General features: G+C 43.7%; 2 protein-coding genes and 1 non-coding gene across 3 annotated transcripts; 1 reads left to right on the top strand and 2 right to left on the bottom strand.

The window, feature by feature from the left end:
* Positions 1–13,215: 13,215 nt before the first annotated feature.
* On the bottom strand, positions 13,216–13,299 carry TRNAL-CAA. The gene has a single exon. It is a non-coding gene; the product is annotated as a tRNA-Leu (tRNA).
* A 332-nt stretch (positions 13,300–13,631) lies between these two features.
* LOC101769348 (photosynthetic NDH subunit of subcomplex B 2, chloroplastic) lies at positions 13,632–15,367 on the top strand. The gene is made up of 3 exons (XM_004985577.4): positions 13,632–14,190; positions 14,419–14,856; positions 14,995–15,367. The coding sequence occupies exons 1-3, from the start codon at positions 13,726–13,728 to the stop codon at positions 15,187–15,189; spliced, it is 1,098 nt and encodes a 365-aa protein (XP_004985634.1). The 5' UTR covers positions 13,632–13,725; the 3' UTR covers positions 15,190–15,367.
* A 62-nt stretch (positions 15,368–15,429) lies between these two features.
* On the bottom strand, positions 15,430–20,008 carry LOC101768942 (DEAD-box ATP-dependent RNA helicase 38). The gene is made up of 8 exons (XM_004985576.2): positions 19,668–20,008; positions 19,264–19,557; positions 18,920–19,147; positions 17,869–17,934; positions 16,708–17,109; positions 16,520–16,631; positions 15,895–15,980; positions 15,430–15,818 (listed from the first exon to the last, which is right to left on the bottom strand). The coding sequence occupies exons 1-8, from the start codon at positions 19,911–19,913 to the stop codon at positions 15,756–15,758; spliced, it is 1,497 nt and encodes a 498-aa protein (XP_004985633.1). The 5' UTR covers positions 19,914–20,008; the 3' UTR covers positions 15,430–15,755.
* Positions 20,009–21,101: the final 1,093 nt, after the last annotated feature.

Here is a 21,101-nt window from a genome sequence, read left to right on the forward strand (position 1 = left end):
CCTCTGCGGCCGCTGGCTGCTAACCCGCTGTTGTGGAGGCTTTGTATCGCGGTTTAGTGGTGATACTGGATTGGTTAAAGTGATACTGAATACAAAGACAAGAGAAACAAAAAAAAAACTTTGTTCTGTCTCATTTCCCTTGTGCCATGTATTGTAATTTTGTTGATTTCTTCACGCTCTCTTCGATTCTTCGTTGCAGTTGTATTGTTTTCATGACCGTGCAGTTGTACAGTTGTACTATAACACCTGTAGACTGTAGCTACATTGGCCAGAGAGGAACCTTGCGCCTGAAGGCGTAAAGCTGCGAAGCATGCCGCTTGAATAAGAAAGAGTAAATTTCGTAAGAGGTGTTTAAACTTTGTTCTGAGTTTTCATCCCGATCGTGGTACTTTTAAAATGCACAAGACGATCCTTAAATTTATCCCGTGCTTCTTGGTACTCTTGAAATTTACATAACGGCTCCTAAACTTACCCGAGCTCTCATCCAGATCCATAAACTTGTCCCGAGCACTCATACAGATCCATAAACTTGTTTCGAGCTCTTATCCACTAAAAATTTAAGTAGAATTTGAACTTGACTTCAAATCCTCATGATTTTTCGATCAATTTTAAAAGAGATTCAAACTTGATTTCAAATTCTCGTGAACTTTGGATTGATTTTGAGTGAGATTCAAACTTTTAGTATTTGAAACCAAGTTCAAGTACCACTCAAAATTGATCCAGAGCTCATGAAGATTTGAAACCAAGTTCGAATTCCATTCATGAAACTCTCCATGAGGATTTGAAACCAAGTTCAAATCCCACTCAAATTTTTAGTAGATGAGAGCTTTAGGGACTGTTATGTGCATTATGAGAGTACTGAGGCTGGATGAGAGCTCGGGACAAGTTCAAGTAGCAAGATGAGAGCTTGGAATAAGTTTAACGACCGTCATATGCATTTTAAGAATATAGGACCGGGATGAGAACTGAAGACATGTTTAAGTACCACCGTTGAAATTTACTCTTAAAAGAGCAGTTGAAGAGATCAGCTGAAGTAGCAGCTCCAGATACGGGTCAAATGAATGCAGCGCCAAATTGGCCAAAACTCAGAAGAGACCGCATCACGGCACCAGTCTCGGGCCGAGATTGGATACTCTCGGCGTGCCGTCGTATGTTCAGCTAGCATTGTACTGCATTTCTGCAAACGGCGACGCTTAGAGCAAGTCCAATAAGGGCACGTAAGCGGTCGTATAGCCAAGACACATCAGCTGATTCCGATGTGGCGGAGAGAGAAAAGAGGAGAGAGAGGATCTTGTCGCTCATGCGAACGCCGAGCGCTTCATCAACAGCGTCGATGCTTGGACGGTTGCCTATTTCAATCATCAACAGCGTCAATGGACTCGTGGCAGAGTCAACGTCCGCTTCGACGCGTCCGATTACGGATGACAAGGCACGATTGCATCGCTTTGATCCTTGCTCTACCCCCACGGCTCCATGCGTCCATGACCGTGGCCCCACCTGTCACTGACTCGCACGCGGGGGGAGCATCGTACAGCAAGTCCAGCCCCTTCGTCACAGGCGGGCATAAACCTATAAACTAACCAGAGTAGAAGGGACAAAACCACATTGCAAGCCCCTTCGCGAGGCTGCGGGCTGCCTATATATAACGTCACGCTCCCCTTCCTCATTGCAAGCTCGAGCAAGCCTGTTTCTGGGCCCTCTTTTGAGAACAAGAAGCGTCGCTTGTACAGAGTTGAAGATGGCAAGGGGCACGTTCAGCAGCGGTCGTGAAGCGGGGGCCGCCGGCGGGGCGCCAAAGCTTCACCATCAGGCAGCCTTTGGCTGCGGTCTGCTCGGCCTCGCCGCGGCCTCCACGGCAATCACCATGGCCGTTTCCGAGCCGCCGCCCTGGCTCGACAGGAATGCCTACCTCGTCGCCCTCACGGGGGCGTTCTTCGCAGGGATGGCCCAGGTGGCAGCCTCCATCTGGGCCTCCGACGGCGGCCGCGGTCACAGGGTCGTGTGACCTTGCAGCTCCGAGATCACGCCTTCAGCCGTCATGGGCTGGCTGTCGCCTGTCGTCTGCGTGTCGGAGTTTAAGCTCATTGTGATTTAACGGGAGTGTGCATGCCTCTGTTCGTTCTGTTGTCGTGTCATGAGCGGCGTGGTTCAGTCGGCAGTGTGTGTTGTTCCATATGTTTTGGTCTTGTTTAGTTCACCCCTAAATTCCAACTTTGGCACTATGTAAAAAGAAGATTTCCCATCACATCAAACTTGCGGTACATGCATGGAGTACTAAATGTAGACGAAATTAAAAACTAATTGCACAGTTTTGTTGTACTTCGCGAGATGAATCTTTTAAACCTAATTAGTCAATATTTGGATAATAATTTACAAATACAAACGAAACGCTACAATGTTACTATAGTAATTTTGACACCTTAAAGTTGGGCAACTAAACAAGACCTTGGCCTCTGTCGTGCGTGCGAGAGCTGGTTGCTTGTGTGCCAAGATAGGTTTTTTAGTACGCTGGATAAATAATTTTTTTTGCTTGAAATGGTCTATCACCTATCACGTTTCAGTAAAGTACTCTGCAATCCCGCATTGGGCACTCCGCCGCGCCATCAGGTCCACTGTTACAATACGTAAGGTCGGCAGGTCGCCGCACCCTGCCTCGCGGCAATTGATTGCGCATATTAGAGCAAGCACGTAAGCGGTCGTACAGCCAAGACATATCAGCTGATTCCGATGCGGCGGAGAGAGAAAAGTGGACAGAGGTTTTTAATATACCTTCTAAAGTTTTTAGTACCCGTCACATTAGATATTTAGATACTAATTAGGAGTATTAAATATAGACTATTTAAAAAACCATTGCACAGATGAAGTCTAATTCGCAAGACGAATCTATTAAACCTAATTAGTTCATGATTTGACAATATGCTGCTATAGTAAATATGTGTTAATCATGGATTAATTAGGCTCAATAGATTCGTCTCGCGAATTAGTATAGTGATTTCGCAATTAATTTTATATTTAGCTCATGTCTAACCCTTCTTATTAGCGTCCGAATATCTGATATTTTTCGGACGTCGAGCGCTTGCACGGTTGCCCATGTTTGTGGGGCCGACACCCCCTCCTGCGGTGCAGCAAGCTCTGCCAGGGCTGCATGTGTTGGCTCGCTGCTGAGGATGGGTGGGTCCCGTTGAAATTAAAAGAAAATGAACTTGGAATGTGGGATGAGATAAGCTTGTTGTATGAATGTCTGCTAACCTTTCCTTTTGATGATATGGCTTGTCTATAAGACAAGCTTATTGGGCTTGCACTTAGCAGCTGACTCGAGAAGTCCACAAGAACTCTGCTTATGAAAAATGAAGGAAAATACAACAGCATCCAGTCTGGCAATCAGTAGTTCAGCGCACGCAAAACAAAACTTCACTGCAAATCGCACTATGCCAACACAAAATTTTTGACAAAACAAGCAGAGATATGCTCCAGATTTGCAACCACTACACGCTCCTGAGTATACTCAACTTGATTGCTAGTAGATCTTCAAGAAAAAAAATGGTTGCAAGTTTGCCGGCTAGCCCATCGCAGAGACATTTCCTCTTGCAAGCAGATCGCTACCACTACAGGCTGCAGCCGCAGCATATATACCCGAGCGGTGCGGAACGGGCCAACAACTACATGCCTCGCTACATCGTAGGCACGCGCACGCCAACTTAGGCTCTTTTGGTTCTGGAGTGCTTTTTCTTAAAAAAAAGCCAGAAGCTAACAAAGAGATGGAAACCATACAGAGCCGATCCTAAGATTTGGGAGCTTCGGGACAAAAGTAAAATTCGGGGCTCTTTAATATAAATATTATAACAAATATATATAAAATGTTACAAATAAATACTTAAATGTATCTAAAAGTAATATTCATATCAAATTATTTATACATATTACCTTAAAAGTTTCTTCTAACATTTCTCGATGCAAAGTCAACTTATGATAGGGTTGATGTCAATCTCATCCAACAATTTCTTCTCGATGCATAATGTTGCCAAATCATTTAACCTTTCCCGAGTCATTGTTGACCTCAAATAGTTCTTCAGTAACTTCAACTTTGAAAAGCTTCTTTCAGCCGATGCGACAATCACAGGCACAGTAAATAACAGTCGGTAAGCAATGGAGACATTATGATAACAATCCACATCTCTAACATGCTCGAAAATCTCCATAGCAAATATTACGCCATCGGGCAAAGTGAATTTCATAATCTTTAATTCAGAAATAAGATCATATACCTCAACATCAGATGAACCATCAAAATAAAAAGTTTCTGCAAATTTAGTGCAACATTCTTGAAGTTCATTATCATTTAATGACTTCAAAGTGCTTGAGCTCAATAAAAATTCGAATATATGTTTAAACACCATGAGTTCTTCAAATCTGTTCTTCAAAGAAGAGATCGCATATGAATCAAAACAAAAAAAATATTTAACTTCAAAAGCCTTCTCAGCTTCAAGGATTTCTTCTTGGCAATTACTTTCATCAAACTGTTTCTTTCTCGTAGCACGACGTTTTTCTGGAAATGATGCCTCTACTTGTCTGCCGGGCTGCCGCATGCGTAAATAATTACGGCTCACTGATCTTAGGCCATGCTGCATGCAGGTTGCATGCGACCTGCGTAGCAGGGCAACAAGCACACCATGGATGGGCCCCCTGGGATTTAAAGGTCCGGGGCGGCCGCACACCCTGCCCCTTCCTAGGGTCGACCCTGAAACCATACCATCTTCTACCGCAAAAGCAGCTTCCCATCAGTTCAATTTTTGCAGCACCTTCCCCCGTGCTTCTATCGGCTATGGAGTTGAAACTTTCGTCAAAATTACCCACTGCGGTTATGAAAGCGTACCGGTTCATCAAATTACCATGGCCTCCTCCTTCTCCCCACGACAGAACACACGCACGCGCACGGGGATGGACCGCTAGGGTTCACCACCCCACCGCCGGCCACCCTCCCCACCGCTGCCCCACCGCCGGCCGCCCTCTCCACCGGCGGCACCCCTCTCTGATCGCTTCCTCTCCTCCCGGCGGTGATTCCAGGTGGTGGCGGCCCTCTCCGACTCCCTCTTCTCCCAGCGGCGGCGCAAAAGAGGGTCGGCGGCGGTGCTACCTCCGCCCGGTGATTGATCGCCGACGGCTATCTTCCCCACTCTGGTGCGCCCCTTTCCGACCCATTCATCTCCTTCCGGCGGTGGATCCAGTCGACAGCGGCCCTCCCCAGCCCCCTCCTCTCTGGGCGGCGCACAAAAGGGGGCTGGTGGCGCTTCTGCTGCCGAGGCCAAGCAGGGTCGTCTAGCGGTGCCACTCTGTGTCCCCCTCGCTCCTCTCCTCCCCTGCGCAAGAGGCTGCGTGGGTTCCAACCGAGGTACCTCTCACTCTTGCTTCCTCCCCTGATTCGGTAGCTGAAGTTGTCCAGATTTCAATTCCTTTGGTTGTGGAATTCGTTCATGATTGACATGGTTGTTAACAAAATTGATGTATGCTAAGGATTTGCACAAGTGCTTAAAAAATTGATGTATGCTAATTTGTTGGTTGCCTCATTGCCTGATTGTTACGGGTAACTGAGATAGCTCCTTCCTGATTCCAACCATTACATCATAAAATAGAGATGTCGAACATCCTTCTGCCTCCCTAGAAGGCATCTACGTTTGTTTTAGTTGGGTTTCTGTTGAATTGATTGCTCATGCTGTCATTAAGCATGTTCCTTGATAGTATGGAAAAATCATTGTCATTGCAGTTTAGTTTTCCGGTGAATTGATAAGTCACAAGCTTTCGGAATCTTGCAGCAGCGTATTTTAAAGGACATACCAAGTTTCTCCGCTCGTATTCAGAAGCATATCATTCTTGCTTGTATGGTATTATATAATTTTATTCGTGAGAGCAATTTGCATGATAGAGAGTTCGATAGATGTGGTGCTGATGAGGACTACCTACTACAACAGACATGTGGCACAACCCAAACACAAAGAGATGAGAGTCCAGATGAGGAGAATGAGGATACATGAATACCATTCGTAGTAGAATAGCTGATGCTTTGGTTAGTGCGAGAGGGAGATAATTACGTGGACCATATGTTAATGGTGGACATTATTATATGAACCATATATCTTTTGTCAAATGTTATCTTTATATTCATGTGGACCATATGGTAATGGTGGATGTAAAATTTAAAAAAAATTAAAATTTTCTTTCTAAAATGGTAATTTACATATGATTAAGTGAACAATACATTATTTTACGATCAATTTGCATAGCAACAATCCCTCAAACCTTCAAGGGGTATTACAGACCTTTCTTGCCAATCTACAGTTTGACACCTACAATTTCACAGCTATTTTAACCAAGTGACTTTCTGCTTTCTTACAGCTGATAGCTCACAACAACTTTTTCACAACACAGATCCGGCAGCTTTTCCACGTCTCGCGCTCCATCCAAACGGAACCTTAATACACCACCAGTCCGACGGAGGCAGCCTGGTGTTGGCCGAGTCCGCACGATCGGAAATTTTCTAGCCGCAACTAGAAGTCCAGAACGTCACCGGAAAAATGGAACTGATAAGCATATATCTCGGATTGTGGGTTGCAGGCCGATTACCAGTTGCAAATTTTGATCTTCCCTCTCTCTCATTTTCCCAGAAACCGCTGTAGATCCGGGTTAGTAGGGAACGACGGTGAGGGCGATTCGTTGTGGATCTCGACGAAGCCGCTCCCCTCGTGCGCCGGTGACGGCCTCCTGGCTTTTGCGGCGGGCTCTTGGGTAGCGCGGCCGCGGGTCCGTGGACGGGAGCGCTCGACCCATTCGCTCCGCGACGGCTCGTCGCCGTCCGTGGCCGCTTCGGGTATCCTACCCTCCATCTCCACCTGCCGAGAGGCTGCGGGGCAAGGGCTTCCCCACGGACCCCACCAGGTGTGGGTTGGGGGTTTCTCGAAGTAGTTTGTGTAAGAGCAACTCCAAGAGGCTGCTAATCTTACCCCCAATATCTTTTTTAGGAAAAAAGAGAGAAAAATGAATTCCAACAATCTACCTAAACCTTCCCCAATTTTTTAGCGACGCTAAAAAACAGCCTGCCACCGCGTATATTTTAGCGTTGGCGTTCCGCCCCCAATCCTGATTCCCGCACGCCCGCGCGTCCCTTCCGATGGGCCCAATACGATGACGTGGCCTGTGTTTGAAATATTGGGGGCTATTTATTAGCGATCTGCTGTGGACTAATATGTTTTTGGGGGAAATTTTTTTTAGGAGAACCCCCAATACATAATTTTGGGGAAGAATTTTTTAGGATACTCTTGGAGTTGCTCTAAGGTCTATAAAAGAAATGGTAGCACACAACTTTGGTGCAACTTTTAAGAGTTGGTGTCAAGATTTGGACGCCGATTTCTCAACAAATAATAATGAAGACTGCATCCCAGCTCCACAATAGATAATAATCCATAATTATTGTTTTAAAATGCATATAAATCCAATGGTAACAGTTAATTTCTTGCAGATTTAATATATGGTTCAAATACTTGTGGAGGTTACCAACAATAATAAAAATGGTTAGACAGAGTTAACAATTACCTTCATTGTCATTTTTGTCGGTGTCTTCGCCCTTCTCGTGGCTAGGCCCTTCGCCTTGCTAGCCAGGCCTATACCAAAACAAAAAAGCCAATTAATATTAAAAAACATTGTCTTTGAATACAGAACTTCTAGCGTACCCCTCACAAAATAAAAAAATTCGAAAATAAAAGAGGCGTGCAAGGGTTCTACATGGTTCAATATTTGTGGAATCTCCTCTTGTACTTATGGTTGAAGAGTTTTAAAATAGAAATATTTATGGGCGGTAAGTTCTGCTGTATCCATGCACAATGTCAAGCGAACCAAGGCCATGTTTAGTTTACTCCAAAATCCCAACTTTGGCACTATGCAAAAAGAAGATTCTCCATCACATCAAACTTACGGTACATGCATGGAGTACTGAATGTAGACGAAATCAAAAACTAATTGCACAGTTTTGTTGTACTTTGCAAGACGAATCTTTTGAGCCTAATTAGTCAATATTTGGACAATAATTCACAAATACAAACGAAACGCTACAGTGTTGCTACAGTAATTTTGGCACCCCAAAGTTGGGCAACTAAACAAGGCCCAAGTAATTATGCAAGAAGTAGATGACAAGTAGGGAAAGGCGGGCTACTACGTGGAGGAATGCAAATATATCTTGTGTGCAAATAGAAGATCATTGCCTGTCACTTCTACTGATGGTACTTGTTCATGGCATAACAAAGGAAAAAATGAGATAGATTATTGCCAAGGAAAACATACTTGTTTTGTCAGCACGCACTTGCGTTTCTTTCTCCATATTGATGCAAAGCAAGGAGTGTTGGTTCACAGCTGAGGATTTCAGAAGTGAGAAGAAACTGAGAAGAAGTGTGTTCGTTTCCTAGTGGATTGTCTGTCTTCTGCTCTACTGGAGAGCTAGTCGGGCTATATAATGTTACCGAGCAAGCGGTTAGGGGATCTGATCATTGAAGAATAGTGTGACACCACACGATCTTCTGCTACAGAGAGCGCCATAAGATGATTCGATTTTGATAGCCTGAGTTCACATAATCACTAGGACATGATCAGAATAGTCCTTTACTCATGTGACTGTGTGAGCCCTTTCACCACCAGTACTGGAAAATAACCGAAAGACCACGTGGTGCACTGAAGATGTGTACTCCGAGTTGTATAACAAGAATAATCTACAAGCATATATAAAAAAGTGTTTAATTAGTACTCGCAGTCTATATACACTAACTCATGCGCACACAAGAAGTTCTAATTTCTAAAAGTGCACATTTATATCTGCAGATCTACTACCTGGTGGCTCTCTGGAATCTCATAGTATTCATAAGCCAGATACGCCCTAAGAAAAAGAAAAAAAATCAAAAAGAAAATAAAAGGCACAGCACACACCTGGTTGTCGATTCAAAAAAAAAATAGTATGGCCCAACGTACTTACTTTCTCCTTCAATATGTTTGTCATTATATTAGCCTTTGGAAGAATGCATCTCACAATATTTGTTCATTAAAGATAGCATAGTACATTTATTGTAATATTTCTACTCACTACTCATAAAATGTTTTAAAAGAAGAGACAAGATAGTATCATATTACTATTTAACAGAGTAGATATGGTCATTTTATATTGATTTTTTTCATAGAGCTCGTGCTTTAGGTAGGCTATTCCAGTAGATTATATCATGCACACAAAATACTTGTCACATAGGTTTGTTTCAATGACATGGCATAGAGTTAGCATGAGGTTTTATAGTTATGTTTTCAAGAATGTTGTGCTTGATGGTTGAAATAGCGCACTACAATGTACTCGCTTCATTTTGTTATTCCACATATAACACATGCAAGAGAGTAAATGTGTTGAAAACACTAACCATGTAGTTTCATTTAGATAAAATCCTCTCTCTCTCTCATCATTTAGTGAGAATGAAATCTCCATTTGGAGTAATCTAATGAAGAGAAATGAAAGATGTTTCTTCATGAAGATACATTTTAATAAATTTGATATCTAAGACTAGTAAAATGTGTACATGCTTTGGACCCATTATGATAGATACAACATATGCAACAACTAAATTGACTTGGACTTGTAAGAAATTAATAACATCAACATACTATGCATTGGGCAAACTGTATTGTACTTTACTTATATGACATATGATAACCTTGAAGAAAGTGATATGACACAATGGGCCATTTAATTTATTATATGGCATGCCAACCATGAGTAAAGGACCATTCTCACATCCAGACCTAGAAGCTAAAGAGCGAGAAAAGGGGAAAACGCTAACAAAAATGGAAAGCTCTTCAATACCATATAATCATATACCAGCTATCTATCATTACAAAACGTTCACTGAGTTAAAGTATGCTCCCGATTTCAAAATAAAATCTGAATTTTGTCTATTGAAACGAATATGTAATCCTAAAAGATCTAACTTTATTTCAATACATTAAATAATTTTATTTACAGACTTCTAATATTCCATGTGTTTTAAAACTGCTACACGGGCAAACCACACTATATGTTACCCGCTGGCTTACTTGTCGCGCTCAGTTGTTTTACTAACTTTATCACATTAACCAAACTTTTATGACAAGCACACTTAATCTTACCTTAGTTATGGCAAAAACAATAGCCAACTAAAGACGCCCTTAATTTTCTGCAGTCAACTGACATGTAGACCATCTTTAAGAGAGCTTCCCACCCAAGCGTGCTGTATACTTGTATGCATAAACGATTGCACTTTCGTTAATCTACTTGCTCTTTATTTTACTTGTGAGGTAGCTGAGGTGATCAGATCTTGTGAGATCAGAGAGTCAAGTGAAACTGAGGGGTGTTTGGATTCATGGACTAATTTTTAGTTCAGATCACATCGGATATTTGATACCGATTAGAAGGACTAAACGTGAACTAATTATAAAACTAATTGCATAAACCATGGCTATTTCGCGAGATGAATCTATTAAGCCTAATTAGTCCATGATTGGACTAACACTAGTAGAGAATTCACCTTCCATGCGCCCCATTTTGTCCCGGTTTAAAGTTGGCTCGGGACAAAAGGTTCACCAACCGGGACTAAAGCTCGGTCACTGGTGGGAGGCTCACCAACCGGGACTTTTTATCCCGGTTGCAAAGGCTAGTGAAAAAAAAGACCTTGAGAGGCCTTTTTATCCCGGTTTGTAATACCAACCGGGATAAAAGACCCACTTTTATCCCGATTAGTGTTTCCAACCGGGATAAAAGGGTCCCCCACGAGTTAATACAAAAGGATTGCATCCCCTATATAGTCAGATGTGTTGTGTAGGTAGGATGGTAAGGAAGCTATGCGCGAGGCTGGAGGTTGTGGGTTCGAATCCCATGTAGCGGGCACGCGCATATTTCGCGTGAAAAATCGCGTGACACTCAACCGGGACTAAAGACCCCCTTTTGTCTCGGTTGGTTTATCCCGGATGGATTTTCGGGAGATTTGCATCCTACCAACCGGGACTAAAGGTCAATTCTCTACCAGTGTAATTAGGCTTAATAGATTCGTCTCACGAAATAGCCTTCATTTATGCAATTAGTTTTATAATTAATCTATATTTAATACTCTTAATTAGTATCTAAATATTTGATATGACACGACTAAACTTAAGTCCTGTGTAACCAGGGTCTGAGTCTTGTGATTCAATGCGATACTGTGTGAGATCATATAAGCAGAAGGACGTCTCACGTCCGTGCTAGCGGCTGTTGTATGAGATCACACAAGTTGACAACCAGTAGTGAAACTGAGTCTTGCGATTCAACGCGATACTGTGTGCGAAGTCAAATAATTATGACATCTCTCTCTTCTTTATTCGAGAGAGAAGACCCGCAAGCAGTGTTGTTCTAGTACTACGAAGTTGGCGATGCTCTTTTAATTTTTTCCCCTCGACTCCAAAACTAGAAATCATTGATCATTCATTTTTTAAAACTGTTAGAATTAATATTTTGTTAATAATCAATTAAGTTGCGTCCCAAGCCCTTCCCTGGCTCCGAGAATGAAGGCCCCACGGCCAGATCAGCAAGTACATTACTATATGCCAGCGGTCTTATAGGTCGTCTCATGCAGTGCTATATAAGATTTTTGATGATGTGAAGGAGAGAGAGCGAGGAGAAAGAGCTAAATTGTAGGACTATGAGACAACTCAGCAACCATTGTACAAGTTATTGTTGCTATGCAACTCATAATATTTCTTTTTTCATATGCACAAATTAAGGAATTATATAGCTCTACCAGACAACTTATAAGACAATCCATTGCATGGGTTTCCTGTTGAGTCGTCTTAAGATTACATGGCAATGCATTAGACCGCCTATTAGACAACACCAGTATACTTGCCCTTAGGGCAAGTACATTGGTGTCGTCTAATAGGCGGTCTCATGCATTGACACGTAATCTTGAGACGATTTAACAGGCAACCTGTACAATGGGTTGTCATATAAGTTGTCTAGTAGTGGTATATAATTCCTTAATTTGTGTATAAGAAAAATAAAATATTATGAGTTGCATGGCAACAATAACTCGTACAATGGTTGTTAAGTTGTCTCGTAGTCCTACAATTTAGCTCATAAGGTGGTTGTTTCGCGAAGCAACGACCTCTTTCTCTCTCCTCGCTCTTTCTCCTCCACATCATCAAAAATCCTACATGGCACTGCATAAGACGACCTATGAGACCGCTGACGTGTAGCAATGTACTTGCCCTTAGTTTGTACTGTGGAGAGGTTCCCGGAAAAAACTACACAAATCTTCCTTGTACTCCCTCGATCTCTTCCAATTTTTTCTTGCCACATTCAAATCATCCCCTATTTTCCCGTAAAACACCTAAACAGTAGGTGTACGTCTGATTCTCCTACAACCAATTAATCAGCGATTTCCCCCAAGTAAAATGCCGTTGGACCACGAATCACCCCCAAATCCCAATCTCACATTTATATCTATTTATTTGTGGGCAAATTATTCTTCTCCTTGATCATGTTTTATGTCATTGCACTTTATCCTAGTCTCAGCATCAGATCAGTTGGGATCGTTTGGCTCTCTGCTGGACCATTGAAGCCCCTCCTTATTGGATTGGGTCATCTAGAACAACAGAAGCCACTACTAATAACCGTACCAGTACTTCTGCAACCTGCATTTTTCTTCTTCAATTTGCAACACTGTTTCCGTTCTGTCTATTTGTGCATCCGTATTTTTAAGTCACGTCTTTTGGAAGTTGAAATAGAAAATATGACTCTGGTTATGAAAAGCATAGAAAGAAAAAAAGGAATAGAACAGCTAACTCGATTTCAAAATGTGTTCAAGCAACATGTATAAGTATATGAGGTGGTTATGCAATGATTTATAGTATAAAAATTACTATATATATTGAACTTGGTAGTTAGATTGAGGGCCTAAATTATAATTTGGTACGCGACCCATATATTTTGCACTTGAAGATGAGAAAAAGTAAATTAAAAATGTGAGGAAAAGATAGAATGGAAACTAAATGTCAGAAGCTAGATTGAAGCCACATTTACAGGGGGGGAAATAAAATTGGTAAGTCCGTGGAAAAAAATAACATCGGTAGGTCCAAAGTAACAAAGTTTTCACTTAATGATGACATAAAAAAATAAAAGGAAAAAGGCAGTGTCAGAAGTGGGATTTGAACCCACGCCCTCGTTAGAGGACCAGAACTTGAGTCTGGCGCCTTAGACCACTCGGCCATCCTGACGCTTTTGTTTGTATTCTCGAAGAATTTATATAAGTTTGTTTATTAGAAAAACTTTCCACCTAATAGGCAAACAGGCCTGGAGGCATACCAGCATCAGCATCTATGTTTTTACGCATCAGATACGTTCGGTCTCTCAACTAGAAACCCTTCTGAACTTACCAAAAAATCGTGCACTTCTAGTGTTGCTCATGGGCTCTTGCATTGCACACTTGTAACACACTGCCACGATTTCCCCCTCCCCCTGGAGATAATATCCCCCCCCCCGAAAAGAGCAAGGAAAAGGAGCGAGAGGGAAGGAAAGGAGAAACTTTCTATCCTGACGCCCCGGGATATGAGGCTGCAGTGGACGCCTCGTCGCGTCGCGAGGCCTTCCCGCTCCAGCGCTCCTCTCCCATCCCTCTCACAGTCCCACTCCACTCCGCTCCAATGGCCGCCTCCTCCATCCTCCCGCTCCACCTCCCGTCCTGCGCGCGCCGGGCCACCACCGTCACCGTGCGCGCCGCCGCGGCGTCCCCGGCGACGGCGGCGACGACGGCCACCGCGCAGTCCCTGGAGGAGTCGTTCGGGCGGAAGGGCCTGAGGTTCGTCGCCGACCCGGCCGGCGGCGGCGCGCACACGGCGGAGCTGAGCGTGCGGAACGGCAGCTCCCTGCAGCTCCGGCTCGGCGACGGCCTCGTCACGTCGTACAGGCCCAAGGTGTACTGGAAGGACGACGGGTGCAGGGAGGTGCTGCACACCGTGGCGGAGCCCGGCGGCGACCCCGCCAAGGTCAAGGGCGGCGTCGGGCTCGTGCTCAACGAGGTGTCCTCGTCCGGCGGCGCCCAGTCGCTGATCGATGGCTCCGGTTGGGCCATCAAGGATGCGGATTCCGACTCCTATGATGCAGTTCAGGTACTCTTTTTGGGTGATGGATGCACAACTGTAGACTGCAATTGTAACTTGTGTATCGATTTGTTTTTAGAGTAATATGACCTTAGAATTGAAGAAGAATTTGCTGTCAGTGATGAACTGACATCACAAAGATGTCCCAAATGCATGAATTTGCAGCAATTTCTCTGAGTTTTAGACATCTCATTTGATGAGCGTGTTTGCTCGGTGACACATCTATGGTGGTTGCAGGTTGAGCTGGGGTGTACCAAGGGGAAGCTGGACATCTCGTACGTGGTGACGCTGTACCCTCTGAGCATGGCGACGGCGGTGATCGTCCGGAACACGGGGACCAAGCCGGTGGAGCTGACGAGCGCGGTGCTGAGCCACATCAAGTTCGACAAGCGTGGCGGCACGGCCGTGGAGGGCCTCCGGGGCAGCCCCTACTGCTCCCACCCGCCGCCGGCCGCCGGCTTCAGCCTCCTCACCCCGGCCGAGGCCATGAAGCGGGAGGACCCCGGCTGGTTCTCCGGCGGCGGCGAGGAGCCCCGGCAGGGGGTCTGGACCGTCGAGGAGGACATGTACACCACGCTCAAGAAGAAGGTGAGCCGGGTGTACGCCGCGCCGCCGGAGGAGAGGAAGAAGCGCATCTACAACACGGCGCCGTCCAAGTTCACCACCATCGATCAGGCAATATTAATTTCCCAATGGAATACACATTCTGTTCCTCATCATCATTCAGATTACTGCATTTGCGCTGATGAATTGCTATCGATCGATGGCTGCTGAAACAAGATTGTTGAAACGTGCGTTGATTGCATCTTGCAGTATAGCGGGCTGGGGTTCAGGCTGGTGAGGATGGGGTTCGAGGACATGTACCTGTGCAGCCCTGGAGGCATGTACGAGAAGTTCGGGAGGGACTACTTCTTGTGCGCGGGGCCGGCGTCCATGCTGGTGCCGGTCGTCGTCAACCCCGGCGAGGAATGGAGGGCGGCGCAGGTCATCGAGCACGACAACCTGTAGCTCCATTTTTCTTTTTTCTTTTTTTTACTGAACAGAACTACAGAATCGAGTGGCTCGTCTTGTACATTCTCGTATACATGCTGATCCAGCGAAACTGCCTGAATCAAGTGAGCTGCGCTGGACGTGCGATAATGCAATATGCAGCACAGAGAAATAACACAGCGAACTTTGGATCAAATGCTGATATGAACTTCTGAAGTGTACAGTGACGATACATTGAGGGGGCACTGACATAAGGTATACAGGTGTTCAAACCATCAGAATTCAGAACTGATGCATATCGACGGCAAAGATAGTTTACTGTTTAGCTCAATTTACAGTTTCAAATGGTAAAGCCGATGACTGGCGCTACTCCACCAAACAGTAGGTCGGCAAAGAAAAACTCTCCCTTAGTATAGGCGAGTCTTTTAACATAATACACAAAACACCATACAGAACTTTCTGCCACCTAAGCAAACAGGTGCTAACACCATGATGAGGAGAAGAGCAGGCAGCTGGCTCGACAAACAATCACCAGCGAATTGTCCTGATCTGGAGAGCGCAACAGCTAACCATGAGGAGGTTACTCATAGTAAACCTGCATCCTTGAGTGCAGTCTCAAAATCTTCCTCATTTTTCCAATTTCGCACCTAAAATTAACACATTATGGTAAGTACATGCTTAGGTGCACAAGATACAAGCATACACAAGATATCAGTAGCATACCTCAGGTACTTGGTGCTGGAAGTAGTTCTCAATCTTCTTCATCACAACATTATCTGTTTCACCACATAGCATGTTGAACACAGCACCTGTCACCAGTAATGACTCGCAGTTAGCAATATTAAACTATATACAACATGCCCCGTGTTAAGCAGTTTCTTCTGAATTCTGATTAGCCTATTTAAAGGGTTTCTTACAATCAATCGATGGTAACTAAAATCTCTAGAGAAAAGGATCTAAATTGTAACGACAAAAGCTGCTAATCAATTTTCCATATCATCATCATAGAAGCATCTGGAGTTTCTTGATTAAACTTTATAACAGGATTCACAGGAACACTATTCTGCATATGGGTGCTCAAGCTAAAACCAGATATGGCTTGACAAAAGGCAGCAAGGTTGCTTAACTAGATTTAGTCCAATAGCATGATCATTAATTAATTTCATTCCTAAATAACACCAAAGCTGTCTGAAACAGCATGGATCACCATACTTAGTTGCTGCTTGCGACACTGAAAATTCTAGAAGGAACAATAGACTTGTATGGATAAGATACCAAATTACCTAGTTTAAAAGGAATAATGGATGCAAAATTACCCATTCTAGAGGGAATAATAGACATAAATTACCTTTCCGGCCGAAGCGCCCAGCTCTGCCAATTCTGTGCAAGTACACCTCATAATCAGGCTCATCTCTTGTCCCAAATTTGATTGGCATGTCATAGTTGATAACCAGGTTGACCTTTCAAAGGAACAAAGTTAGATGGTAAAAAAGTTTTACTTCCTGCAGTGTAAAGAAAAGTGCCACACATGTGTACCTGTGCTTGGTCAAAACCACGAGCAAGAACATCAGTTGATATAAGAACCTTAGTGTACCCATCTTTGAATTCCTGTATTATCTTTTCCCTCTCTGCTTGGTCAAGGGATCCTTGAATTGAGGAGCACACATAGTCCTCTCTTGTCAAAGCATTGTGAACATTCTTAGTACTTTGCTTTGTTCTAACAAATATGATAACCTGGCCAACTTTTTGTCCAAACTCAAAGATCTTGTCCCTTATAACCTCTATTTTTGCCGCCTCATCAGGGACTTGAACTTTGTATTGCTTCACTTTTTCCAAAGTAAGCTCTTCCTTCTTAACGAATATTTGATTTCCATCCTTAATGACCCTTGTTACAAAATCTTTCACTCTCTCATTGAAGGTTGCAGAAAAGAGAAGCACCTGAGAGAAATAGAAATAAAATTTTAAAATAGATCCATAATCAGATAAACAAACACATCTAGCCAGCACTACATTGGCGTTGCAAGGGTAGGCATGGAGTCATATTAATAGCAATAGTTACACAAAACTCCAAATAATATGGCCCCCATCAAATGAATCGGGCTAGTGAAACTGAAGTAAATGGCATAAATTGTCAAAAAGTAAGATTTGTCAAAAAAAATTACAAAAGAATATCCCAAAGTAGAGAAAAGCAAGATTTGACATAAAAATGTCCAATGCATGCCCACGTTAGAAAAAAATGAAGAAAATTATTGTTAATTTTAAACTAAACTAAATAAAGTGTATTCATGGATGATATTTTAATAATAGATTCATAAGCCATGTTTCTATCGTTAGCAATTTATAGAAGATCCTCTAAGAAGAAACTACATAAACGCATGGCGAAGTAAGAAAAGGTTTGTTTCCTATACCTCCCTGATATCCTCTACACTAAAAAAGACAACATTCATGGATGGCATTCAATAACTTCTCTGCCTCTATCATTAGCAATTTGTAAGATTCTCTGATAAGAAACTATATGAACACATGCTGAAGTATAGGAAAAGGTTGTTTCCCTAGGGCAGGATTGTTCCCTAGATACCTCCCTGGTCTCCTCTTATAAGAAGGATATACACATATGATTTTGATCAAAGCATCTGAAGTCACCATGCAAGCTGTATGATGAGATAAGAAAGAAGATAAGAGACTAGAAAGAATTACCTGACAACCACCAGCGCTTCTTTGTATATCCCTCATGATCCTTTCAGAATCACTCCTAAAGCCATCCTGCAAGAAGGCATTCACCACTGTAAAAACTGGACTACTTAAAGTTGTAAAGACAGCCAGTTTTCATAACTACAGCACATGTTCATGGACTAAAAACCATCCATACATAAGAAGGCATGATGTTTTGAGCAACCGATCAACTTGTGATTTTGTGAACATGCTTCAATTATAAAAAGATGCCACACAATAAAATAAAATATCAGACATGAACAGACTTTTCTAATTTAGAGAACATAAAACACACTTGGAAAGGCCAACTTTGTTCTAGCAATAGGGAAACAGATACATTTTTGTATCTTTTCAGTGTAGTCAGAACTAGCACATTCGATGTGCTTGACTAAAAGTGTTATCTGGTGGCATGTAGTATATGCTAGGCATTATTAGTAGTTCAAATAGAGTTACAGCATTCTTTCACTACTCTGAATAGGCTAACACTAAATAATGGCTTGTATCAGGACAAGAAAAAAAAACTGCTCCATATTATGAGGGTGCATAAACAATACTCCCTCCGTTCCAAATTGTAGGTCGTTTTGACTTTTCTAGGTTCATAGATATTATTATGCAATTAGACATACACTATATCTAGATGCATAATAATATCTATGAATCTAAAAAAGCTAAAATGACCTACAATTTGGAACGGAGGGAGTAGCTATTAGGAAATTGGAAACAACAACATCGCAGCCACTACCAATCTAGTAAATATGTCATTACTTTCCTCTATTGCAATGGTTACACGATCACAGTTTGGTATAATGTGGCTGCCCATTTTTAAAGAAAGGATAGTTAGAGAAGCTTTTTATGCTTCTTGACACATCACTCCTTACAGCTTACAACCAATAATACTACCAAAGCGAAAATGCTTACCTCCCTGAGCCCCTAACAGCTAACGGCAAGGTGACCTATTAAATATTAACAACCCTGGGAATTATCATAGACTTATAGTGATAACTGATAATAAAATCAAAAAGGAAATCAAACATACCTCAGCAAGCATATGATCCGCCTCATCAAACACAAGTATCTTGATTTCCCTTGTGGCCACCTTCTTATTGGTAATCCACTTGATGAGTGTCCCAGATGTGCCGATCACAATCTGGTCATTAATTGGTGGCATCTTGGAGACTGGCACATAATCTTTTTGAGCTGGTGGGATCGCACATGCACATGTAATGCCAGTAAACTTGCCCATCCTCATGAGAACCGCCTTATTCTGCACGAGTTCAATCAAACAAATTCAGCACTAAAGTTACATAGCACCAAACAATTACAACCAGTTATCATACTACCAAATATGTGAGCGTACAAGTATAGTGAGCATTAAGATACCTGCTGGGCGAGCTCCCTAGTTGGGCAAATGCAGATGGCCTGGGGGATCCTGCGGTTGGGATCCACGCGGCTGAGCATGCCAAGGACGAAGCAGGTGGTCTTGCCGGAGCCGTTGTGCGCCTGCGCAACGAGGTCCTTGTAAGGCGGCGTGAGGATCATGGGGAGGGTGATCGCCTGGATCTTGCTCGGGCGGCTGAAACCCATTTCGTCGTGCAGCCCCTTGAGCAGCTCGGGCGACAGCTTCAGATCCTCGAACGTGGTGGCCGACTCATACACCGTGCCGCCCGAAGTCACCTGTAGTGCAGCGAAAACAGAACCACAGCAATCAATCAGCAACCCGAAGCAACAGAGACTAGCTAGGGCTAGCGCCGGCGGGAGTGGGGGGAGAGGAACGGGGTGCATACGGCTTGGATTTGCGCATCGTCAGAGTCATCAAGTAGAGGCGGGGCCTCTTCGCCGGCGGCGTCGTCCTCCGGCGGGGCGAGGGAGAGCGCCTCGATCTGCTTGGCCTGCGCCTCCACCGCCGGCTCGGAGGTGGAGGAGGACGAGGACGCCGCCGCCGCCGCGGCAGCCTCCGCCTTTGCCTTGGCCTCCTCCTCTTCCTCGACGTCGGCCCACGACTTCTTCTCCGGAGACGCCTTGTCGGCCATGGTGTCTCGCGCTGGCAGATCGAGAGCAATCGGGGGAGGAGAACGAGGAAGCAGAGGGGGTTCGCGTTTGTTTTTTTTCCTCTCGTGTTGATTTGGGAAGGGTTTATACTGCGCGTGCGGGCGAGCTTAGCTTAGCTTTCAAGCGGTCTCCGCCGTGCTCCGCTTGCGATTTACGCAGCGGGGCCGCGGTTAATCCGCGTTACGTTGGGCCACGGATACTGGGCTCTGATGTTCCCTGGGCTGGTTTTGTCTTCCGCGTGATACTGGACCCAATTGTATTACGACGGCCCATAAGCACACTCGTGAGTCCCGTGGTGACGACCACTACTACAGAGAAGAGAATTTGACCGTGGAAAGAAGACCCACCACACAGAAACAACATGAAGAGAATTTGAGAGCAAATTGTAGGGCAGTGCCTGTTCTCCTCAACCGTTGACTCTCTGTCTCTGTCCGTGATTCTATGGTTTATATTAAAAAAGATTCATAAAACGCACAACGCTTTTGCTAAGCAAGCAAACTCATCAGCAATTTGAGGCTTTGAGCGCTAGAAATTGGTCATACTTCCGAACCCGTTCGCCCTTTACAGATCAAACTTCCATTCCACGTCAATGAGCACACCTAGCACCAGGAAACCAGAGGAGCTGCCTCCCCACTCAGCTGAATAGATTATTAGTTCCAAACGAAGACTCTAAGGACATGAATCATGGATGACATAATGACATCCAAGTGGTTTGTATCCGTAATATAATACTCTTCAGGATTAGTGATGGATCTCACCCAGGGAATCAGAAAAGCGAGCAGTGGCCTTCAGATTCTTCACGTCTCTCAAAATAAAAAGACATCAACAGAGGATTGATAAATAAAAAGACATCAAGTGATTAACGGCTCAACCTGATTGTAGAAACTCGAATTGGAAAAGAGCATCAATTAGAGAAACTAAGACGGTTTGTTTCCTTCCCTCCTAGATTATATAAGTTGGATTATAGTCCATAAGTAGTAGGGTAAAAGACCATCGTGGGATCATTTTAGGACCACAAATAATTATTTCAGATTATTTGTGGTTCCAAGGTGATTCTGAAGTGTTCTTTTATCTATGATCCATAATTCAGATTATATAATCCAGATGGATTATAATCTAAAACAAACATGGTCTAATACTGTTTTGCAGGTCTCTAAAAGAAAGGCATT

Source organism: Setaria italica, chromosome IX (genome assembly GCF_000263155.2).
Source record: "Setaria italica strain Yugu1 chromosome IX, Setaria_italica_v2.0, whole genome shotgun sequence".
In the NCBI taxonomy this organism is placed as follows: domain Eukaryota; kingdom Viridiplantae; phylum Streptophyta; class Magnoliopsida; order Poales; family Poaceae; genus Setaria; species Setaria italica.